Below are 25,371 nucleotides of genomic sequence, written 5' to 3' on the forward strand. Positions count from 1 at the left end.
GCCCAAACCTTTGATGCCAGTCATTGTGAAGGAAAAAATGAGTATGATGAGGATTTTTTAAAGATTAAAAAAAAAAGGAAAAACTTAGGGCTAGTGGAAATGAAAACCACGCTGACATCTCAAAGAATAAAACTCACCTCTGGCTTCCATCAGCTTTCTCCATGAGCTAATGAGGTGATGATTAAGAGCATGGGAGAGAGAGCAATGAAATGTGGTTATTTCCTCCAGATGAAAAGCTGAGCAGGATTGTGTGTCTGTTAGCCAAATAAATTGCCATTTAAAGTGAACAAACTCTGACTTTACAAGCATAGATTCTGATTGGACTCATATCATTACCTTCTGTAATGAAATGTTTCCCCTTGTTGCTTTCATACAGAAAATTAACCCTAAATAATATTAACACTCTTAATTCAATATAGATTCTACTAATTTATCTTTTAAAAGTATCTACCCAGGGAAAATAAGGTAATTTTTAATTATTCAGCAGAAACTGCTATTGAATCTTTTCGGTGTTTCAGTTCAGAGGGCTTCTCTATCATCCTAACCATAAGCAGTGAGGTTTCAGAAGCCTGGGTGAAGATTTACATGTTGTTGTTTCAAACGGGTACCCCCGTTGATGGTTTACAAGTTTTAAGATGCTCGTTCGCTGGCAAGACTCTGCTTCCTTTCTTTTTGACTGGTAACCTGAACATGGGTTACTATTATAATACTCTTAGAAATCCAAAATATATATTAATCTACATAGATTGTGCTTTAGCGACACTCCTGATAATAACAGATTTTATTCTTTTTCATGGAATGGAATAAGTGTACATACTAAAATGCTGGGTAGTAGAACATATTTATAGGTATAGTTGATCAAACCATCTCAGGAAAGAAAGCATCTAGGAGAGTTGTGCATTCCTGGCAGGAGGGTGGGGGTGGGGATAGTAACATATATTGGTATATATTGATAGATACATCAGTAAATATTCTCACAATGAAAACAGAATAAAGAGTTGTTTTTACCCTCTATTGCTGCATATGGATGTATGCCAAAACTTAATGATATAAAACTGACATTTATTTTGCTTGCGGTTTTATGGGTTAGGAATTTGGAAAGGGTTCAGCCAGACAGTTGGTCCCTAATCCACATGGCATCTGCTGAGGTGGCTGGAGCTGAAGGATCCACTTCCAGATGGTTTCTTCATTCACTCACATCTGGCACCTGGGTTGAGATGGCAAGAACAGCTAGTTGCTAGTCTTGTCCATTTCAGGCAGCTCTCTTTCCATGTGGCCTCCTTGTGTGGCTAATTGAGCTTCCTCACAGCATGGTGGTCGCGGGGTGGTCTCACTTCTAACACTGTGCCCAGCTTCTACCAGAGCAAGTAGTCAAAGACCCAGGGAATGGAAGCTACTTGATTCCCAAGGCCCAAATGGTCTCAATGCCTAAAAACTGGCATTTCTAGCATATTCAATTTATTATGCAAGTTACTAAGGCCTGGGCAGATTCAGCAGGAAGGGAATTCAACTCCACCTCTTAACATATGGTCATTTTTTTTTCTAACACAGGATCGAATAAACATATTATGAAAAGATTCTTTGTTTTCCAAAATAATTCATTCTTGTTTCTTTTGAGTAATGAACATTCACGGGACATCTAGAATATTATGTCATTTGAAAATAATTATTCACACCGAACTTACTAGAAACATGCTCTTGCACAATGGAAAATATAAACATGTGCATCCCACTTTTGTGGGTAGGTAAAGTGTGCGTTAGTAAAACTAGCTTTCCCATTTTGCAGAGAGATTTAAGACCCTGGCAGTCATCGGGTATTTTCTTTTTCCCCAATCTGACTTCAACATCTAAAGGTCTTCCAAAAAACTTCTCTGCCAAAAATTACTCCCTCAGAATTAGGTTCTGAATATCAAAAGTTTTGCTCTAAGATTTAATTCACCCAGGCCAATGTGGGGAATCCGAAAGGAATGGTTGCTTGTCATGTTAATTATGTGCTTGTCAGGTGGATCTCAGTGGGAAGAAATTCTGTGCTTGAGACTTTCCAAGACAATGTAAAACTGCTGTTTCTCATACTGGTTTTACCATGTCTTTGCAGAGGGGTCAGCCCAGGAAAAATCTTTGAGCATTCGGTTCCTCTAAGGCTTTCTACTTGCTAGGACGGATGGCAGACCCCAGGGCTGGGGAGTGCAGATGGAGTGTCAGCTCTGCCAAGGCAGATGGTCAACCTTGGAGGCCTAGCTCTAGCTGTAGTGATATGTTTCTGAAGGGCCAGTCTCTGTAGCTCAGTACACACTGTCTGCAGCTCACAGAGTGCAGTGGAGCTCAGAGTGTGCAGTGTGCTCGTAATGGCTCTCTCTGCAAAAGCATTCTCACAGCCTATCAACTGACCAAATAGAAACAGACAGGAGAGCAAGTGGAGTTTATCTAAACCTGCAGGAGGGAGTGAGGATCCACAACCATACAGAAGCTCACCACTGTTGTCTGCTGAGGCCAGGCCCATTTCAACATCAGCATAAATCCAGGCATAAATGATAAATGCTGCAGCCTTTTCATACTATTGACCAAGCAGAAACCATGCAACTTCTATAGTCTTTTGTGGACCACTTTGGACCAATTGGTCTTTAAATTGGCCCAGTTAAGCTTCTCTGTTCCTACAGAGAACATGATTTCTTCTGGAGGATAGTATATACTATACTTTATAACTAAAAGGACCATTGGATCTTGGAAGAGTCAAGTTGCTTATTCAAGGTCCTACCATTTCTTGCAAGGAGTAAGTACTGGCAATGAGATCTTATGATTTCTAGAGAAACTCTCCCTTTCTGCTTAGAACATATCAGACTGTGGACAATTCCATAGCTCTGCTCACTACAAAATGCAGGCAGGGATTCAAACCACAAACCCTGGATTCTAAGATCATATCAGCTTCACTCATAATTGGAGAGAGGTTTGCAACGTAAATTTTTTCACCAAACCAAGTTGTGTTTGGAAAGAGGACATGAAGGAGAAAAGAAAGGAATTTTCTAAAATGAAAGGCCACTTTTTTCTTAAAAATTCTAAGGGAAAGCAAGAGAGAGATGTTATGGTAAACATATCAAGAAACTCTCAAAGCCTGAACTTCACAATATTTGTGTAAATGTAGCCATTGACCTTGAGTATATGAAATATTATCATGTTACTATGGAGCACCTGACATGGTATGTTTAGAAAGAGAAGTACCTAGCAATTCTCTATGCTGCTGCGTCCTAAGCACTGAGGTGAGGGCATTATACATGTGACTGCATCATGTACTCAAAATATTTAGGACTATTATTGAACATATCATTTTAAGTAACCCTCACAATGACCCTGTCAAGTGGAAACTACTCTTACCCTCATTTCCAGATGAATAGAGTGTGATTTAGAAAGGTTAAGTGATGTGCCCAGTATCCCACTGGGGATGAGTTAAGTGGCAAGAGCTACAGACCTGAGCTCTTCACCACTCTACAGAACCACCCTCATCACCACAGCCAGGGAGCTCAGAAAAAGTAAAAATTTCTGTGCTCGTATTCCAACCCTGCCATTCACTTACCGGAATCTTGTGACTATTACAAAAAAATTTCCGAGTCTACTTTCTCCACTGGCAAACGGAATTAATTTATCATCTATTCCATAGAGTTATTGCAAAGATTTAATTAAGTAATATTTAGGTGTCATTAGAGTGACCAGCTCATAGTAAGTTACTAAATAAATGCTAAACTACTTAAAAAATACAAAGTCTGAAGGTCTTTTTGGCATTCTACTCTTGAAACACTGTGATTAGGTACTTAGCGGTTAGAGTAAGCCATTGAGTCATTCAAAGTTTGAGTCATTCAAGCAAATCATTTGATAAATAATAAACAGAGAGTAAAAAAGATCTGAATTGTTTTTAACAAAATAATTTATTCAGGCAACCCTCAAAACCCAGGGACTGATTATATATAACTTACGGATATCTCAATTTTTACTCCTCCCTACCTCTGCCCCAACTATTTTTTGTCCTCTCATTATTTGCTACTTAGTAAATAATGATTTGGCAAAGTTATGTAACCAATTTTTCTGTTTCCTTACCCAAAAATGGGCATATCTGTAAAGCCTCATAGTACTGTGAGAACAAAATGAGTTAATCCATATGATAACAATGACAAGCACATAAACGTTGCTTAATAAACATGAGCTACTATTACGAGCATGATTATAATAATAGCATCCTGGTAGTAACACTTAGAAATGATAATCGAAGTAAAACTCCAATTGTTTCTGTTTTCAGTTGGAATATCACAGATAGATGGAGAGAGAGAAAGATCTTGTGTATGTCTATGTCTTGTGTACACACACACACACACACACACGGGAGAGAGAGAGAGAGAGAGAGAGAGAGAAGGAGAGAGAGAGAGAGAAGGAGAGAGAGAGAGAGAAGGAAGGGGAGGAGAAAGAGGTGGGCTCGGGGGAGGGGGGGCGGATGAAGAACAAAAAGAAGCCTGTAATGAGAAGCCCTCAATGTTTCATCCCAGAGTCTCATAGTTCATAGGTACCCGTGGTTAAGATGGGAAGTCAGTCCATCTAACTCCAAAGTCCCTGTTCCTTTCACTAGATTGTGCTGTTTTCCATGGGAAGTGATTGACTAAGAAAATTTTGTACTTAGGGGCACTTTATATATTCATATTCTCTCTCATTACAATCAGTAAGCAGGAATCTTTGGTATATTCCTAACCAAATCAGCAGTAATTTTTTAAGATATTGATAAAGGCATTTCTCTTCTTATTACCCAAAAGCACATCCTGAGGACTACTTTGTTCTTAAGTCTCACATGAAAATAGCTAACACATGACAGTGGTGGCTTGGGTTTTAGATTAGCTCTGCAAATCAACCTGCACTGTAACCTCGTTAACCTTGTCTGTAATTAAGGCATTTGAAGCCAGTAAATCTTAAAGCCCCTTCCTCTCTTAGACCCTATAAGGTAAACAATTAAAAACCTACTGCCTTCTACTTTTCCTGTTAACTCCAAAGTATAAGAGTACTGCAGATTCTCATTATCCAAAAATATTGCCAGTGTTTTTCCATTAAAATCCAGGTGAAACAAAAATGATATGAAAAAATTCAGGGGAGTTAGCATTATATTATCTGGCGGTTACGTTTCTCTCCTTCACCCCCACCCCACCACCTTTTTTTAAACAAGTAGCATGTGCACAGTAATTTTCCTTGTCATGATTCTATGCCTACTTCATAGTGCATTTTGCCAAAGCAACATCGGACATAAATGAACATTCTCAGGTATCCTAGCAACGGGATGTGATTAAGCATACCTCTCAGCACAGGGCAGATAAAATGCCTGCGAGGGAATGCAAACTCAGAATTGGCTACTGAGAAATTGGTAGTGCAGTGAGGGAAGCTTGATAAGATTCCATGACAGACTTTATTATACAAAGATGGAAGCAGGTAGAAGAAAGAGTGTATTTCAGAGACAAGACTGTATCTGAGTGTAAAAATACAGTATATATGTATCACATATACATGAATGTAATGCACATATATGTATGTGTGTATATATATATGCACATACATATACATACACATGTGCATATACACGGTATATGTGTATATATATATATTTATGCAAATATGTACAAAATTTCCTTTCCATTAGAAGTGACATAAAAGACCGAGTTGCCTGACAAACACCCCTCCTCATTATTGGTGAGGTATCACTGGATTGCCATTTATGTATCTGTGGTTTTAAAAGATCAGAAACAATCATTGTGATTAAGCTACTGCTTCCGTACTGAGGTAGAGAAATGTGCTACAAATTGATACATATTTAATGTTCCTCCATGGAACAATATCCACAACCTCAAGTCTAAAGTAGCTTTTAAAAACATCAATGCTCACTTTATATAAATAAGTGGTCATGACAGTGGAATTTTAAGGTTCAATTAAATGCATTTTCTCAGAAGAAAAGTTTCACCCTACAAGTTCCATTTTTATGAGATTACCATCCATTTTTATTCTCACAGGAGGAGTGCTGCATCCAGGTTTAAAGAGCAGTAAGGTGCAAACCGTACTTTAGTGTTTTGTTTTTAAACTAGAATCTGTGATCCAATAAAGCACAAGGAAGGAAAAAGGCATGTTCATTATTCTGAAAGCCTCTCTGTTATTTTATCACCCACTTTCCTAATAGAATAGTTTTCCAGGGTGTCCATTGTAATGTAAATACCTGGTAAAAAGCTCTGGTCTTGGTTGTACTTGCACTCAGTGTTAGCAGTACTAAAATTTACCTCCTGTTCCCTAGCATTTGACGGAGGACTGGGCATTTCATAACTCTCTGGGTGTGTTGACTCAGTCCTAAGCTTTTGGGCTCAAGGCTCTGTGAGGCATGCGGAGACAGAGAGGCATAGGGTACACACACCCCTTGCCCTAAAGGAGGCCACAGTCCAGTGGGGGGAACGAATTTGCAACCAATTCTGAGCCAAACTTGAGTCAGTACTGTGGCAGAGGTATAAATAAAGGGGTAAAGGAGCATAGCAGAAGGGTGGTTAGTTCTGCAGGGAGTGGAGAGTTGGGGGCGGCACAAAGCGGAATGCTTCAAAGAAGGGCTGGCATCTGACGCAGCTCTGAAGGATGAACAGATTTTGGATAGGCAGGACTGACATATCAGAACACCCCAGGAAGCAGGAACAGCTTGCCCAGGGAGTTGGGATGGGAGGTGGGATTCTTGGCATAACCGGTCAGTTTTGTGCATGAGGGGTGGTGGAGAAGGTCGGTTGTGGACAAATCTTCCAGGGTCATAAATTTCACATTCGGGCAAGTGGATTTTAATCTTTAGTAGTGATCTGACCCGAGGACAGAAAAGCCATCCCTGAAAATCAACGAAGTCAATTAGGAGTGTGTAGGAAATAACCCCAGGAAGAAAGTTTATATCGTGCTGGTGAACGAGGGTGGGGGCAGTGAGAAAGGAAAGTGTAGATCCAAGGGCCCTGTAGAAAGAGAATGGAGTGGTCCGAGGTCTGTATTAGGCGTGGACGTTGAGTGAAAGGGAGAGGCCAGTGACTCTGAGGCTTCATGTTTGGGGGCTTGAGAGACCGAAAGACGGCTCTAAAGATGAGCGGTTTTGCAGGGAAATATAATGATTTAAGTTAAGGATCTGTGTTGTAGTGCTGTAGAAAATACAGATTTAGAGATTTCCGGGAGGTCTAAAATCTCAGTAGATGTTCGAGCTAGAAATATGGGTCTCAGAACCATCTCTTTCTAGGAAGGGGGACACCGGGAGAATGAGGGACAAGATCACCCTCATTCGGAGCAAGATGAAGGGACTCAACAAGAAACCTAGAGGGTCATCTCCAGAGGACTCTCTGTGTCCCTTAATCAATATCATGTTGTCTTATTTATCTAGTTTTTATTCTTCTAATTTGCAGTCTAGCGTATATGTAACTAAGAATAGAAATCTAAATTGATCCTTATAACACAACTAACAGCATAATAAAACTAATAAATAACATTTACATAGCACTCTACAGTTTACAGAGCCCTTGCATGTAACACAGGGGCAAGGGACTGTTTAAGGTCTCGGTGAAAAAACACTACAGCAACGCCTTCCAGCCTGCCTTCTGAAACATCAAACCCCAATATCTTGTGTGGGTTTCCTCCATTACTTGCCAGCTCTGCATATGAAATTATTTACTCCTCACCGCCTTCCAGAGAAGCAGGTTCTGATCCCCACTTTACACAGAGAAAGTCAGGGAGACTGATTGATTTGCCACACTGTCGCCCCTGTTGGTGTATTAAGTGATAAATTAACCCAGACTTTCGTAATAAAATGATCTATTACCGTATAACAGTTTACCCAAAACATAGCAGCTGAAGCCAACAGTAAACATTTATCGACTCACATAGTTTCTCTGGCATGGCTAACCAGATGGTTCTGGGGCAGGGCCTCCCATGCAATTGCAGGCAAGGTGTCAGTCAGCCAGAGCCACAGCCTTTGGAAGGTTTGACTTAGGCTGGCGGACAGACAGCTCGTGTGCCTGGCAAGTGGATGCTGACAGCTGGTAGGAGGCCTGGGTTCCTCGTCACATGGGCCTCTCCATAAGGCTCCTTGAGTGTCCCCATAACATACTATCTGGCTTCCCTCAGAGCGAGTGTTCCAAGAGAGCAGGATGGAAGCCATGATGGTTCTTAAGGCCCAACCTAGGGAGTCACATTCCATCATTTCTGCAAAATCTTATTGATTACACAAGTCAGTCTTAATCAGTGTGGGAGGGGACTGCACAAGGACACAATTACCAGGAGGAGAAAAGACAAGGGTCATTGGGAGCATCTTGGAGACTCACTACCATACCATATTATTGATCTCCAATACTTTCATTGTCAACTTTCAGGATTTATGATTCATTCTTATACAAATTAAAGACATTTCAAAAAGACGTTTGTCTTTAAACATTTTATAATTCAGGACTTGAACAGCATTTTTTTTTAATTTGTAGAGGCGTTTGAGGCATCTAGTATACCAAACTTGGTAATCAAATAGTAAACAGTGGCTTGCCTGATGAAAAACTTAAATGAGGAGGTACCCCATCACACTTGGTAATGAATGAAGCCTTTAAATGGACTCTTCATGTCATTTATCTGTTTAAATCATTGAAATAAATCGTATCAAACAAGACCTCTGGAAATCACCCAAATGAACAGCATGTGCCATTAATCAAGATGCCAGTTAGATGCATTCGACACTCTTGGTGGCTGCATGAGAGAAAGGTTGTACATTTTCCTCCTTATAGCTTAAGATTTTAAAAGATGGGAAGAGCTGGTAGAAAACCTTGGCTAAAGTGTACATGCAGCTTGCATGTGTTGCATAAACCCTCAGTAACTTGCTCCACCTGTGAAATGTTGAAAGCGGACAAGAACGATGGCCAGAAGGGCGCACGCTCTTACCCATCACAAAAGCAAGGCTCTGACCTCCACAGTGGTGTTGCCACACACCAACGCCCTCCTGCAGTTTCTCATCTAAGCCTGTAACCACGCTGATGTGGCCCACAGCCTAGCAGAAATGTGGGGTTTGCGCCCCCTCGGGTTGTTGCCCTGTCTCCTTCATTTGCATGCTGCCAAATTTCATGAACAGGAAGGCGCTTCCTCAAGCTCATCTTCCTCACCACTGGCTACTCTTCAGGCTTGCACAGTGTCTCTTGTGCTCCCCGCCCCTGCTCTGCTAAGCCTGCTCTCTCTCAATATAGCCACAACCGTGTGAACCCAGCAGATTCAGGTGCTGGGGGTGCCCACCATACTTCCTCAAATTATCTGTGGCACATGACTCGGTGCTCTGTGGATCTCTGTGGATATCTGCTGCTTCTGTCTTCTCGTGGTCCTACATCACAAAGTAGGAGTAGCATTTTTGTTCTCTTGGTCACTCTCCTCAGCCCAGCACTCTGTGCTGCCTGCCTTTATGTTCCCATTCCCCGCCTCAGCCCACCCATCTTCTCAAGATGGACCTTTTCTGCATTGTAATTTCAATTCGGATCCCTCTCCCAAGCTCCATGTCTCTGTAACACTTCAAACTCAGTTAAGTCTAAAACTGAACTTGTCGTCCCCATGCCCCCATCACGTTTTACCATTTCCCCAAATTGTAACACCATGTCCAAAGTCACCTATAAAACCATTCATCTTGACCTTTCCTTTTCCCTTGCACTTTACATTTTGTAAATCCCTGGGCCTTATAAGTTCCGCCTTCCTACTTCCCTACTCCCATTGCCATACTCGGTCTATTACCTCTTATCTAAACTCTAGAATAGCCCTCTTCCTATGCAAAACTGTAGTTCCTAAAGCAAGCTTTAAACATGGCTCTTGCTCTAAAGGCCTTGTCCTACAGAGCCCATACTATTTTTTTTTTTTTTGCCAAGAATCAATACCTTCCCTATTTCAAATTTCCCAGATCACATGTATCTTTCAAGGTCCAAATCAAATATCATTTTCTCCATAACTTTGTGGGCATCCCTTCATTTCTAAAATAATCACTCATCCTCTCATATTCTTTAAACGTTTTGTACCTTTTGGGGCACATCCCATTTCATACTGTATTGTCTGTCCTTTATCTTCCCAAGTAGGTTGTAAGAGGCCTTGGTCTTATTTTCTTCGGGTGTTTATCCCCACAGTTCATTCTGTGGGGATTTGTACCTTGTAAATTTATTGTTGAGTAAATTCTCTTACTAACAAGATTTTTAAAACCCAATAGCATATTTAATGCATCCTCATTTATTTTTGACTTGCATAAATTGGTTTGAGAGCATTTTTCACCCCTTTCAACTATGCCCAGTCATCTCTAGAAGCATGTGGGACACAGCTGAAAGAGTGATTGCGTTTGGAAATTGCCCTAAACTGGAGTTTCTTCTTTGTTATATCTTGTTCACATGGATCCACTCTGCAACTGACCTGCTATTTCTCATTTCAGGGAGAGTGGAGAAGAAAAAAAGAGAACAAAAAACAACTTCAGGTAAGATTTGGACTAATTAGTTCCAATTATTTCCTGTTTTTACTTTCACCTTTAAAAAAATCTATTTGCAGTTTAATATTCAAAAACTCGCATTTAAAAAGTAATAGTTTATGGCCCTACAATTGATTGTTATTAAATTAATTAAATTAATACATTTAGTTTTTTCACTTTCACATCAATCGTGTCCTCATTCTGTCATTCTGTTCTAAAGAATATAAGATAGAATGTGATTTTTGCATCATTACCAATTGAAAGGTAAGTCTTAAAACCACCAGCTTTAAAAATTTCAGGTTGTTAAAAAAAAACACTCAGGTTGTAGCAGTTGACGTTTTATTTTCCCAAATATCTATGAATCTTAATTATTTTTCTTAAAACCATTTGTGGAGTTGATGTTTTTCAGGACAGTGTTGACTACTTAACCAAAAAGAATCTTTACATTTTGGAGGGATTTTAAGAATTATTCTATTCCTAACTTCTAGTATATATCCAGAAGTGAATGATGTTTTAACACAGTACCATTGCGCATAGTAGGGGCCAATATTTGCTGACTAATACAAAAATAAGTTTTTAAATTTCCATATTTTTATTACTTGGCTTTTAGCTGAAAGTCCTGAGGAAAGAGAAAATTTCATTTACCAAGTAAATCTTTGCATAAGGGCAATCTCCAGCTTCTAGTGCCTTAAAATTGCCAGTAATCCTAGAGAATTCTAATTTGGCATATACACCTGTGCCCACCACCCCTCCCAAGTATCTACCAAACCATTATTCTATGATATGTGAAAGCTGCCGACAAAAGACACGTTGTTCCTGACCACTGTCTTTTTTTTTTTTTCACTGCATTTTTTGTCTGGTAGCAAGACAAAATTTGTTTGTTTGTAATGTGTGGAGTCAGTAGAAGATAAAAATCTGAATTAATCAAAAAATGTATAAACAACCTATGCCTTTTCCCTTTTCTCCTTCCCAACCTTAGTATTCATCTCAGACAATTGAGCAATGTACTACCTATACGACTTAAATGTTGTTTGCATTCTTTTAAAGCCCAATCATTAATACAAAAAAAAAAAAATGTGAAGGCAAGAAAATGTCTGTTCTCCTCACAGATGTGATTACCTCCGTAATTGCTCCTTGGGGGAAGATTATTTATACTGTTTGTAAAATGCTGTTGTTATGATCCTATAGGTACTGGCTTAAAGAAACTTTATAGTTTGAAAGAAAGCTAAATTGGCCACAGTGGTAAACCAGATGCCTCTTTACGTTCCCTCTGTATTCACGGACTCTAATATTCTGTGTGACCAAAGGTGACATAAAGAGCTAGACAAAGGCAGGACAAAAACTCTCGTTCCTTGACTCATCCTTTCCCAGGTCTCATCATCCTAACCTTTCTTTTCAAATCGAAGTGCTAGTCACTTTGATACTGTGTTGAATTTCTAGCTTGATAAAATATTTTTCAACAATTGGAAAGTCTTTTTAAGGCAACAAGATCTTTGTAGGGAACACTAGTCACCAGGGTTGTGAGGAAACTCCTTTTATTAAAATGGAGCTAATCTCCCTCAACTGATTCACAGCTTGTCAGTGTGTCTGATTTTTATGAGAATGTGAAAGAAACTTTCACAGTGCTCAAATTAGTGGGCAAATTTTTGAGACTCATCATTTCAAAGAATACAAATTCAGCCCTCACAAAATCTGTATTTGTAAAGATAGTCTGAGTTTTCTAAATTGGGATCTAACCTTTGCCAGTGTAGTCATAAATATCATTACCTTCAGTTTGTGATGCTCGTCTGAATATATGCATCTTTAGATGTCAAGAATGTCATGAGCATCCCTGCTTCTGAAGTCCTGCCAGGACTTCTTTGTATCGCTTGTTGTTCATTCTGCTCAGATTCTATGTCTTGCCTGCTGAATTAGACCATGCTCCCACACCCTCTTGTTTATAGCAGCAGGTCCATCTCCCAGCCAGGGAGATCAGTATTAGTTTCTGAGCCTTTTAATCTACTCCATCTTGTTGCATGAATCATGATGGAAGCCAAAGAATATAAAAAAAAATATTGTAGACAAAAATATTACCCATTGAAACAGGAACTTCCAGGACCCTCACTTTTTGGTTGGTTAAGATTGGTTAATTCTTTGTTTATGGAATCTTGGACCAAGATGAAAGTTACCAGCAAGTTTTTATTAAGGATGAGAAATAACTTCCTAACAAGGAAACCTCTCCAGGATTGGAAAGAATGAGATTATGTTAGTAAAAGTGTGCAGAGGTTGGGCCATCACCTGTAAGGAATGGTGATAAGAGATTCATGAAGAGTTTGATCATTCCTAAGTGCTTTCCAATTTTGTGTCTATGATTCTACTTACCATTATTACTTTATTGAAATGGCTCTACTATGTGTGTCTGGATCAACATGCACAGACACACAGACACACACACACACAATCCTGAATTGTTCACATTTCATGATATAACTGAGTGAATCATGTTCCAAAGCTTAAACTAAGTTAGTTTGGTGAGTTGCTCAGGAGAGCATATAGCTAATGGGGCTGAGACTATAGAGTAATATTGTCCTATAGTCAATTAGCTTCTTTGGGGGAGAAAGTTATTTGACCCTGATTGCAACCCTGGCTATAGTTTCACATACGATTCTCTTCTTGATAAGCCAGGAATAAGTCACTAGAGAATATGTGAGAACATGGTAAACTTAGACATTTTGGAAAAATAATTCAAAGCATATGTCTGTCAATACTGAGCTCAGAAACCCATTTCAAATTCATATAAAATGGCCAGCAAGATCAAAGCTAACTTTGGTTATTTGGGTTGGTAAAGAATATTAAAAATATGTGGTGATATGATGATAAAGAAGCAAAATATCAAGAGGCAAGTTCCCGATATCATCAATTATCTATTTGCTCTTGATTTTTTCAAGGACCCAATTTCCGTACCAGAAAAATAGGAAAAATGACCAGGTATATTTCACAGATTTTATATAAAAACTCCATTTAATTTGAAGAATTTTAACTTATCAGAAGGAAGACCCCTTTTTTGGATCAAGGAACTCTTGATATTAAAAAAAACAATACAGCAAAAAATACAAAGAATTCTCACAGAAAAAGGTGATTCATAAATCATTGTTTAGAAAAAGATATATTAATTAGAAGGCTTATTACTAAGGTAGACTATAGAGACACCATCTGTTAAGTATATATTGTTCCAAATTTTTTAGAGAAGGAGAACACTTTCAACTCTAGTCAAGTATTGAGTAAAGAACAGTCCCAGTGGGCCAGAGAATGGAGTTATAGATAGAGGTGATAATGAGTATTTTAAAATGAAGTTGCATACTTTTCATTTATGACATTAGATCATCCCTAAAGTTGGAGAGGTTTTGTTCATTTGCATTATTTGTAAAAAGTTACCGCTAAAGAACAATGTTATTTTTTTCTCAACTCAAAAGGTGAGATTTATTAACGAAAATTCAGCAAATGGTAGAACATCTGCTTTGCAAGCTCAGTCCCTTGCTTACTAAAATTTTGACTGTGCTTTTCCCTTCTTTGAAATGTCCTAAAGCATCAATAGCACCTCAATTTTAAAACTTTTAACACATATTTAACGCAGTCATTCATGATAAAAAAAATAGTTAAAAAGATACTTAATAAATTCTTCCATCTGTATAGTAATAGCATGTTCACTTTCTTATATGTTACTCATTTATTAAATGCAAATTTTCAAATGGATTCTTATATAGCATTTTTTCCCCATACTATTACTGTTTTTGCAGTGGTTCTTGCCTTGCTTCCTATACACTATGAACAAAACTCCCAAAAATAAGCATGAGGAGACCTAATTTGTTATTGTTTTAATTATTGATGACCAACATTAAACTTATGAAGTTAGCAGGCAAATCATGTTGGGACAAATACATTTAAGTAAATTATCATTATTTAAAAGCCCATCATTTAAAATTAATGAGAGTCATTATTCCAGTTAGAATCAAGTCTGAAAATGTATATCATCCTAATTTGCTTATAGCTTACAAAACCTCTAGTCACTCAATAATCCTGTATTGTGTATTTGAAAGTTGCTAACAGAGTAGATCTTAAAATTTCTCATCATAAGAAAAAAAGGAAAAGAATTGTAACTATGTGTGGTGACAGATATTAAGTAGACTTATGGTGATCATTTTGCAATGTATATAAATATCAAATCATTATGCCGTACACCTGAAACTGATACAGTTGTATGCTAATTATATCTCAATTAAAAAAAAAAAAAGCTCTTCTCTTGACCCCATCTCATTTGGTGTCACAACATGGGCAGAGAAAGAATCTGACTAAGTATTTGTAAGTTGATACATTCAGTTTGCTAAACATTTTTGTGGTCCAGGCTTTGTGCTTGATATCGTAGATGTGATGGTGAATAAGATATAGCATTTATGTCCTCAATTCATTCACTTTCAGCTGGGGAAGAAAAGCAAGGACAGATGATTATAATACAGTGTGAAGAGTGCCTTTAGAGAATTACTGGGTGCCATGAGGATGTCAAAGAAGGCATGATGGAACAGGGTGGGGGGTGACATGAGTTGATCCGTAAAGAAATTGGAGTTTACCTGGTAGAAAATGGGAAAGGGCTGGCTGTCCAGAGAGACAAAGACAAGAAAAACCTTGGCCTATTGAGGGTACGGTCAGTGGTTTAATAAGACCAGAGCACAGTTATAAGCCGACAAAAGGCAGGACCTGTGGCCATAAAAGTTGGCATGAGCCAGAATCAAGAGGGGCCATTATGCATTCCATGGAGTTAGGACTTTATGCAGTAGATATTGGAAGATAATGAAGTGCAAGGAATTACACCATCTATTTGCATTTTATAGAAATCCTTCCAGAGAAAGGATGGATTGGAAGAGGAATTCAGTGGGGGCAGGGAAATCAGGCGGTATGCCACTTTAATCACTTAAGAATGAAAAGACGAAGGTCCAAGGGGTCTTCACTAAGACAGTGGCATTAGAGAGGGAGCTAGGGAAACGGAATGAAGATATATTTACAAAACAGAATTGGCCTGTTCTATTGGCTACAGGAGGTAAAGGGGGATGCTCGAGTTCCAGCCTAAGAAATGAGATGAATGGTACATCTTGCTTCACAAGAAGGAGGGATTTGTCAAGGATGACAAATGCACAGAGGAATCAAATAAATAAGCACCAAAAAATGTCCGTTGGAATTAGAGGAAAAATCTGTTGGTCACCACCGAGAAATGATTTTTCAGGAGTTCTGTAAATGAAATGTAGATAGCAATGGGCTGAATGAGGGAGGTATAAACAAAGGAGCACAGATGCAGACTTGTTCTCCCAGAGAGTCTGTCTGTCAAGGGGAAGGCGAGGAGACAGAGACAAACAGAGACATAATCATGAAATCATCAGGTCAGGGAACCAATGTTTATCAAAGACCTGCTATTTCTGGCTCTGGGCTCAGTACCTTCTATTTGACCCTCAAAATGAGCTTGTAAGGCTTGTGTATGGTCAACATTTTAAAAGTTAGGAAACTGAGATGTCGGAAAGTCAATTCACTCACATTAGGCCCCGCATATTAACTGGTGGAGCCAGAAATGGAATCCAGGCAGTGGCTTGCTAGAACCAGCTGGTACTACCTGGGAGGTCACTTGGAAAGAATGGGGGTGCGCTTTTCTTCCCAGTTCAGCATCTGGTGAGGTCATGTACATAGCTTAAACTGGCTGTGGCAGGAGCATTTACACCATAGAAATTGGCAAACATTACAAACTGGCGTTGGTTGATTTTTTTTTGTTTGTTCCCCGAGAGCCGGTTGTTACACACGGACAGTACGCGGCTGGATCTGGGTCTGTGTGACAGCAAAGCCAGAGCAGCTCCCACTGCCCCCATGCGTGATCTGCCCACGGTCACTTGGTTAGCGAACAGAGAACAAGAGTTGAGACTTGAATCTAGACCTGCGACCCACATCCAGCCCAATATAGGCTCTGGGGCTTTGCTAAAAAGATAAGTGAATATTCCCTCCCTCATCTTCTATCCCCAGATGGCCCAGGTTGGTATAAATGAAGTCTCCTATTTATCTGTCCTCCAGGTCTAAGGTACCAAGTTTCTTCTTCGGCCTCCCGGGCAATCCATCTCTGGTGTGTTTGCTTTTTTAAATAGCTTTCCTGAAGAACTGGTTCTCTGAACTATGTTAATGAATCCTATTTTAAAAAAATAACCAATTTTCTCTGGGTTTATGGTTTCACAACAATATTTATTATTGAACGAAATAAAGTATCTTAGATGCATTTTTCCACCCACAAAATGGAAGACTTACATGCAGGCTCCTCATTAAAAGAAGTCCTGAAGAGGTTTTTTTTTTTATTTTTATTGTTATTAATCACCGTATATTACATCATTAGTTCTTGATGTAGTGTTCCATGATTCATTGTTTGTGCATAACACCCAGTGCTCCATGCAGAACGTGCCCTCTTTAATACCCATCACCAGGCTAACCCATCCCCCCACCCTCCTCCCCTCTAGAACCCTCAGTTTGTTTTTCAGGGTCCATCGTCTCTCATGGTTCGTCTCCCCCTCTGACTTACTCCCCTTCATTCTTCCTCTCCTGTTATCTGAAGAGGTTATTTTTAAACAAACTTCATTTTCCAGCCAGTGGGATTTATGATAGGGAGTGAATAACAACACAGCTGTGGCACATTATTTCGAAAATACCTTAAATTCCATTGTATAACACTGCATTTAAAACAGTGCCTTGATGCAAACTAAACAAATCTGAAATGGAGGAGAAATCACCATGTCTAACGACACAGTCAGAGTGCAAATGTGAAAACGTACCCCGAAATTGTCTCCACCTGTTGAATTTGGATTGCTATTATAGCATCCAAGGCAAGGTTTATTTGCACACAGTAGAAACTTGAAACATGGTTTCTTTAGGTGGCAGGGGGAAAACTGTTATCTTTAAGGGTATCATAATAGATTTCACCTTAAAGCCCTGTGCCTCCTTGTATAACTAAAAAAGAGAAACTTACCTGAGTTAATTCTTGCGCAACATCTATGTGTTCCTTTCACTTGGGTGAGGAAATGAAGAAGACTTTGCTAATTTCGTTAACCAAAAATTACTTCAGGCTTTCATCTTAAATTAAATATTCTGTTAAAAAAAAAAGCCACAAAGAATTCCCAATTAGAATGGAAAGTAACACAAGTACAAATGGACTTTCCAGGAGCTATCTGATAGTTCTCATTCAGGCAGCACAGACCAAGGCAGGTCCCCACAAAGTTAGGCTCATGCTGGTTTGAATGTCCTGTGGAAGCTGCCTCCATGGGCATTCTATGTGTATATATCGGTTAATGTCATAGTAATTACACTTTAATCTGACACAATTTGGGAATGAAGCATTCCGGGTAAGTGCGTGTTTTGATTAGTTAAAAATGACACTTATACTAACAAAGGATTAAAAATGCCCCCAGATATTGAATATAGCTGATCCTTAGGCTTTCTTGTGAAAGGAGTCTTAAGTCATGCCTGATTTTCCCACAGAGAAAACAATGAACTTGTATTTCTAACCAAGGAACAGATGCCCAACCTTTTTTTTTTTAATAGAAATGACCACAAACATTTTAATCAACTGTAAATGATATACTTGTACATGGTGTAACTGAAAACCTTCTAAAGTGAATGTAAGTCATTTGAGCTGAGCAATACAGGAATCGATCATATAAACTGTCCTATTATTTCACTGCAAATTCCCAGATAAGAGGATTGGCAGGGCAGGAGAGAAGGCATGAGACTGTAAGGAAACAAAAAGCCCCTGAAGACTGCTTCCCCCAGAAATGAGGTCATGACGAGTGGAGGAATTCTGAAAGGGGCGGAACCTTAGTTGGAGAAGTGGGGCCGGGAGGTGACACAGTGTGGGAAATATCAGCACCAGGGGACACTCAGAAGCCGCTGTGTAACCTGGCCAACTAATTCATACTGAGGGGCCATGAATTCATACATTACTGATTCCAGATAGCATATTTAAATTTTGTTCGATGTGATCATCGCTGTCTTGGCTTCCACTGGAACCATTTATAGGAGAGGATGGTTCTGATTGTCCATGCCTTGAACATCTTTGCCTTATTAGAATCCTCTCAGAACGTCTCTTGAATGCTATCTCTGCTTGCTTGTCTGTATTTGCTTACACATCTTCACTCTGCCCTACTTATTAGCATGACTGTGAATCTCTAATACATTTCTCACTGCACAGGAACAACCTGTATTTCTCAGCCGGATGTGGTCCTTTCCTCCTCAAAAAGATCCCTGAAATGCAATTCTACCCATGCCTTCTCTGAAAACATACAGCTCTGTGTTTCACTGATACACTGAGACAAACAAAACACCACATTCAATTTCATAATAATTTATTTGTTTGCTTATTTGGGTTTTTTTTTTCCTCTCTCTCTCGCCTTCCTCTAGATCAGCAATCCAGTAGAAATATAATGCACAGCGTACATGTAAATTTAAATTTTTGAGTAGCCACTTTTTAAAAACTAAAAAGAAACCGATGAGATTAAGTTAATAATATGCTATTTAATCCAGTATATTAAAACTATTATCATTTCAAAATATAATCAATATAAAAAATGATAAAAAAAAGTTGCTAGAAATGATGCATCTGGCAGACATGTGTGTTACAGCAGAGACTGATGGAGTACATGACATTGTTGTGGCACTGGGCGCCTACAGACAGCCTTTATCAGCAGCATGCCTAGTCCTGGAATGCCTTTTTGGAGATGATGTCCTTGCAGGTTCTATTTGCTTCCTTTCTGAGCTAGGTTTTAATGAAATCGAAAAATGTAGTGAAAACAAAAACAGAAGTTGCTTGTGTGGTTCTTTTCTGTCCCTGGTGCCTCCCACAGGGCCTGGAAGAAGCAGACTCTCAGGAAGTATTGGTTCAACAAACGAAGGAGCAAGTGGCTTTGTTAAATCATCAGTGGCAGAAAATGTCCCTGTGGTTTCCTAAGGAAAGAAGTCCCTGAGAATAATGGGAATTGCAAAGATAGGACAGGAGAAACTCAGAGAAATGGAAACATACACAGGAAGGGAATGGACACCCTAGACCATGCCTTTGAAAAAGCACAAAAAATTCTCTCCAACCAACCCCAGAGCTGTAAGCATTTCCTTATCCATAAATTACACTGAAAACCTTATTAATTCTGCATATAAATTTCTGCTTCCTAATTCAGTTTGGAAGTGAAGTCATTCATTTATTCATTCATTTATTGGAGAACTATTAAAAGAATATTTATTATTTGCTACTATGTGTCAAGGGCAAAGCACCAGAGTTATATTTGAGATGGAGAGGCATCTCAAAGATATAAAAAAAAAATTCTTTGATTTGATTGTTTAGAGGAAGTAGAAGATTCGATGGTATTTTCTGAATTTTGCCTTTAGAGACATGATTGATGAATCTTGATCGCCCTGGAATGAGCCTATTTGCTTGAAGAGATAATGAATATTACCTTTTCCGTGTCACTGCAGCATTATAAACAAAGAGCAAAATTACTCATTTTTTTATAATTCTGTCATTATTGTACTTGATTTTCAGTATTCTGCTATTATTTTAAAAATATGTATGTGAATACAAGGAAAGAATATTGTTTGCACACAGCATTTCTCGCCTACCTGCCTATGTGCTAGTGGAAATGGGAGTCAACGTTTGCAAGTGATTTGGGGGATCGGACTGAGAAGAGATTGCAGGGTATCATTCACATTTATCTCCTACCTTTAACGCAGTCCTTTGTTGCATTTCTTTTAATTGCAATCAAACACATTTAATCAGTAACTCATTTGCCATTGATATAGGGGCCTCTAAGTTTTGGAAAATAATAGGATGAGTGACGATTTCTCTATGTCAAGGAACGTTCCATTTTTTTTTTTTTCTATTGAGAAGTGAACTTAACAAGAGTTTGCATGCCTTCCCCGTGTTTGCCGCTAGCCAGGCCTTGTCAGCAGTGAACAGTAGTGGTCATTGTGTGTTAGTGGGACAGCTGTGCGTTGACTTCCTGGGAATTTCAAGGGCATTTGTGAAAAGTCAAGCTAGAGCATTCAAAGTATCCTTAATCAACATCTTTGCAGCGTTACTTCTATAAAGTTCAAATAAGTGTGTCATACTCAAAATATGTAACTTGTACTTAACTCGTGTAATGGTAGTTTTTTAATATTAATCAGTGGCAATATTAAAAATCATTACAGTGGTTTAGCTAAAACAATCTTTGGTCAAAAATACACATAAAAGGTTATGACCATAAAATTTATTATGATTTTTAAATTTTTCTATTGAAGCGTAGTTGACACACAATGTTACATTAGTTCCAGGTGGGCAACATAGTGATTCAACAAGTGTATATGTTATGCTCACCACAACCATAGGTACTGTCTGTCAGCAGAGAGTAACTCTATTGCGATACCATTGACTATATTCCCTATGCTGTAGCTTTTATGCTTGTGACTCATTCATTCCGTAACTAGAATATTATGACATTTTTTGATTGTTGAATATATGAAAAAATTAGCATCTTTTTTTTTCTTTAACCTGATGCCAATGTGCAGAATATTTTTTGAAAAGTAAAATGTAAATTCATTACTAGAATTTAATTCACCTTTCTGGCATTTATTGAGAAAACAAGAAAAAATAATTTTCCTCCTCCACATGAGGAAGAAAATCTAAAGAGAAATAACCAATTGAATATTTTTTAACTCTATAGCAGAAGTCTTTTTTTTTTTTTTTTTTTTTAGTGCTCAAAGTTTGGTCTAATTTACTAAATAAGAATAACCACAAACCATTTTTAGAGTGGGGGTGGGAGAAACTATTAAAAGCATTACCACAACTTCTAAATAACAGATTACATGGTTACAAGAAGTCAATGCAGTTGTTTGTTTTGGCAAAAACAAATATACTAAACCATACAGAGCACTGCTAATTAACAACTAGCCTGTAAGAGCAAGAGAGATACAAAGTTGTTGGCTTTTCACCTTTAAAGGCTAAAGCACAATGTAAAGGTCGTGAGCAACGTCTATGGTTTAGCAGAGGGATATAGTGCAGGCCATTGGTTGATTCTATGCAAAGTCTATTTGGATTTATCAATTCAATTAGAGAGATAAATCAAGCCAATTAAGTTTATTTAATTGCAGGTAATTATTTAAAATATCTGAGCTGGAAGATTCATATACTTTTCAGAATGTTCTCTTCACCAGCTCGCAAATTTTAGTCTGTTCCATCCAAGTTAAAAACAATTCTAGAATATAACACAAGAAGGGTTTCCTAATATCTTCAAACAAAAACTTATACTTTGGCCTTCGTTCCATGACCAAGTATAAATTGCATTTTTTTCTGATGCAGTGTTCCATGATTCATTGTTTCTGCATAACACCCAGTGCTCCATGCAGAACGTGCCCTCCTCAATACCCATCACCAGGCTAACCCATCCCCCTACCCTCCTCCCCTCTAGAACCCTCAGTTTGTTTTTCAGAGTCCATCATCTCTCATGGTTCGTCTCCCCCTCTGACTTACTCCCCTTCATTCTTCCTCTCCTGCTATCTTCTTCTTTTTCTTTTTTCTTAAAATATGTTGCGTTATTTGTTTCAGAAGTACAGATCTGTGATTCAACAGTCTTGCACAATTCACAGTGCTCACCGTAGCACATACCCTCCCCAATGTCTATCACCCAGCTACCCCATCCCTCCCACCCCCAACCACTCCAGTAACACTCAGTTTGTTTCCTGAGATTAAGAATTCCTCATATCAGTGAGGTCATATGATACATGTCTTTCTCTGATTGACTTATTTCACTAATCATAACACCCTCCAGTTCCATCCACGTCGTTGCAAATGGCAAGATCTCATTCCTTTTGATGGCTGCATAATATGCCATTGTGTATATATACCACATCTTCTTTATCCATTCATCTGTCGATGGACATCTTGGCTCTTTCCACAGTTTGGCTATTGTGGACATTGCTGCTATAAACATTGGGGTGCATGTACCCCTTCGGGTCCCTACATTTGTATCTTTGTGGTAAATACCCAGTAGTCTATAGCAGAAGTCTTTAAGTAACAACTTCCTAACACTACTGGGTTAGGTCCTGGTTCCACGTTCAAGTACCAGTGATGTCTTATTCTTAGTATTCTGATTACAGTCGCAACGTTTGAATTTAACTGAACTTTTCAGAAAGCATTTTAAGTTGGCAGTAGTCAGGGTCTTTGAGAGATTTTACAAACAAAAACTAAATGGCCTGAAAGATGGATTTCATTACCTCTTGTTTTTAAGTAATGTATAATGATTGTTGGCAGAAATAGATAAAGCAGATACCTTGGGTCAGCTTGCATTTTTTTTTTCTCTCCAAAGACTACCACACTGGGTCCAATATCAACACAGTAGGATTACAGTTACAGTGTAACTTAGGCATCATCCTCTTTCAACTAGTAAATTATCAACTGTAACATTGTCACTCATGAAATAATGTCAAAGGAAGATCTTTGTTCTGGGTGAAAAATAGAAGATTTGCCTATAACATGGCAGACATGATTGAACTTTTAGTTCATAGTTACTGATAGAAATGTAAACACCAAGGCTAAGATGTTGCTAATTTAGATTTTTTTTTTTGACATTCGACTTCAGAACTTGCATAAGTAGTATAATACAGTATAGTTTAGTACTCAAAATGACACCCTAATCAGTACTCTTTAATAAAGGGCCTATCTAAAGGACAGACAACAAATTTATCCCTGAAGCATATAGATCTTCTTCAGAGCACTGGGATGGAAAACTTTAAAGGTGAAATAGTTCAGAGCTTCATAAACCAGCAAAAACAAAGCAGCTGTTTATCAACTCCCCACTCCCCACCACCACCTGCCAGCCCCTGGTAAATTCTAGAGATCAGCTGTGCAATATTGTACCCATCCTAAACAATACTACTATATTCTACACTTAAAAATTTGTTAAAAGGGTAGACTCATGTGAATTATTCTTACCACAATAAAATAAAATTTAAAATAAATTAATTAAAATAAACAGTCAAGTTCTATATAGCAGGAGGCATCGACTGACTAACTCTAGGTATAATGACGCTAACAAGGTAACCAAAATGTCAAAACTGATCCCACAATGGTCCAGACCTTTGCTCAGGCAATTCAAGGTTTAGAAAATACTGGTCCCACCCAGTAGTTGGGGAGTTCTGAGACCACAGGACTCCATCTGAAGTAGGGAGAAATATGATCTTAAGAAATGAAGCTTTTTCATTTTTCTGTATGTTTGAAAATTTTCATAATAAAATGTCGGAAGACTAAAATAAGGAAAGTGTGGCAAATGTGCCTTTGTTTTTTCTCCTGTTGAAACCCTATAATGTAGCTCTAGTCACATCATATTTCCAGAAGTGGTTGTTGGGTTGGGCAGTCAGATCCTGTCTTCCAGACACTTCAGGCAAGCAGATGAAGGAAGAAGGATTTCTTCCCTCTTCTTTCATCCCTGAAACTGGAGAGAAAGAAGAAATGAAGGCCAGTCTTCTTCAGCTTTAGGAACTTACCTACAAAGGGGGATTCCTACTTCCTCTATGCCCTTCAGACTAACTGATGCTGCTTCTTGCCCTCTTTTCACCAACTTGAATCATCCACTGTGTGTACTCAACCTGCATTCACAATTACATCATATATGCTGAGACACTGCCATCAAGTATATGCACTCTTGAATTCTGCCCATGAATTCTGCACATTTTTATTTTAAACTTTTTAACTGGTTTTTCTAATTATAAATAATCTGCTTCAGTAGGCTCATATTTTTCTTTTTTTTTTTTCAGTTGGTCTTTATCCATGAGAAAAGATAAGTTTAAATACTGGGATACCACTTTAGCTAGAAGATCTCTCTGAGGAGCTGGTATTTGAACTGAATCAAGAATGATGTGAAGGAAGCAGTCATGAGCAAATCTGACAGAAGAGGGAATGGCAAGTACAAAGGCCCTGAGGCAGGACAAGCTTGGTGGATTGAAGAAACAGGAAAGAAAGTCAGCATGACTGGAGCAGAGTGAGCAAGGGTGAATATGGAGGCAGTGTCCAGCTTATGTGGAGACATGTAGACTGTAGTGAAGAGTTTTATGCAAGGAAATGAGATTTTTTTTGAGCACTCTGGCTTGGGAGGGGTTCTAGAGGGGAAAAAATAAAGGTCCAGAGAACCTTTACAGAGCCATTATACTAAGCCAGGAGAAAAATGAAGTGGTCTAGAGTAGGGTAGTTTCAGTGGAAATAATGATACAACATCAGATTTAGGATGCATTTTTGAGGTAGAAATAGACGTGGGTGGCTAAGAGAGGGATAACGGATGGCTCTAGGTTTTTGGCTTGAGCAAGTTGGTAATAATACTATTAGCTGGGATGTGGCCAAACATGAGAGGGCCGATTTGGGGGGCTGGGGATAAAAGGAGATTTCTATTTTAGATACGTTAAATTTGAGATGACTATTACCTACCTAAGCAAAGACACTTCTAGGATATCTATTGGACATGGGTGTAAGTCTCATATCCAAAGAGAGAAACCTACGACCATAGAACAGCATATCCCACTTTTGGGTATTTATCCAAAAGAATTGAAATCAGGATCTAGAAGAGATATTTGCACTCCTGTGTTCACTGCAGCACTATTCACAATAGCCAAGATGTGGAAACAATTTAAATGTCCATTGAAAGATGAGTAGATAAAGAAAATGTGATATATACATACAATGGAATACTATTCAGCCTTTAAAAAAAAGAGGAAATTCTAGAACATACAGTAATATAGATGAACCTTGAGGACATTATGCTATGGTGAAATAAGCCAGACCCAAAAAGACATATATTGTATGATTCCACTGACATGAG

General features: G+C 38.5%; 1 protein-coding gene across 1 annotated transcript in view; it reads left to right on the forward strand.

Moving 5' to 3' along the window:
* Positions 1-25,371, forward strand: part of CHST9 (carbohydrate sulfotransferase 9) — a 206,935-nt gene that overhangs the window by 55,716 nt on the left and 125,848 nt on the right. Inside the window, 1 exon segment of the mRNA XM_088019524.1 lies at positions 10,454-10,495. Within this exon segment, the coding sequence (XP_087875650.1) occupies positions 10,454-10,495 (42 nt within the window).

This window comes from Eumetopias jubatus, unplaced genomic scaffold (genome assembly GCF_037043125.1).
Source record: "Eumetopias jubatus isolate StellerSeaLion01/CBP00866 unplaced genomic scaffold, mEumJub1_p1.0 scaffold_16, whole genome shotgun sequence".
NCBI lineage: Eukaryota > Metazoa > Chordata > Mammalia > Carnivora > Otariidae > Eumetopias > Eumetopias jubatus.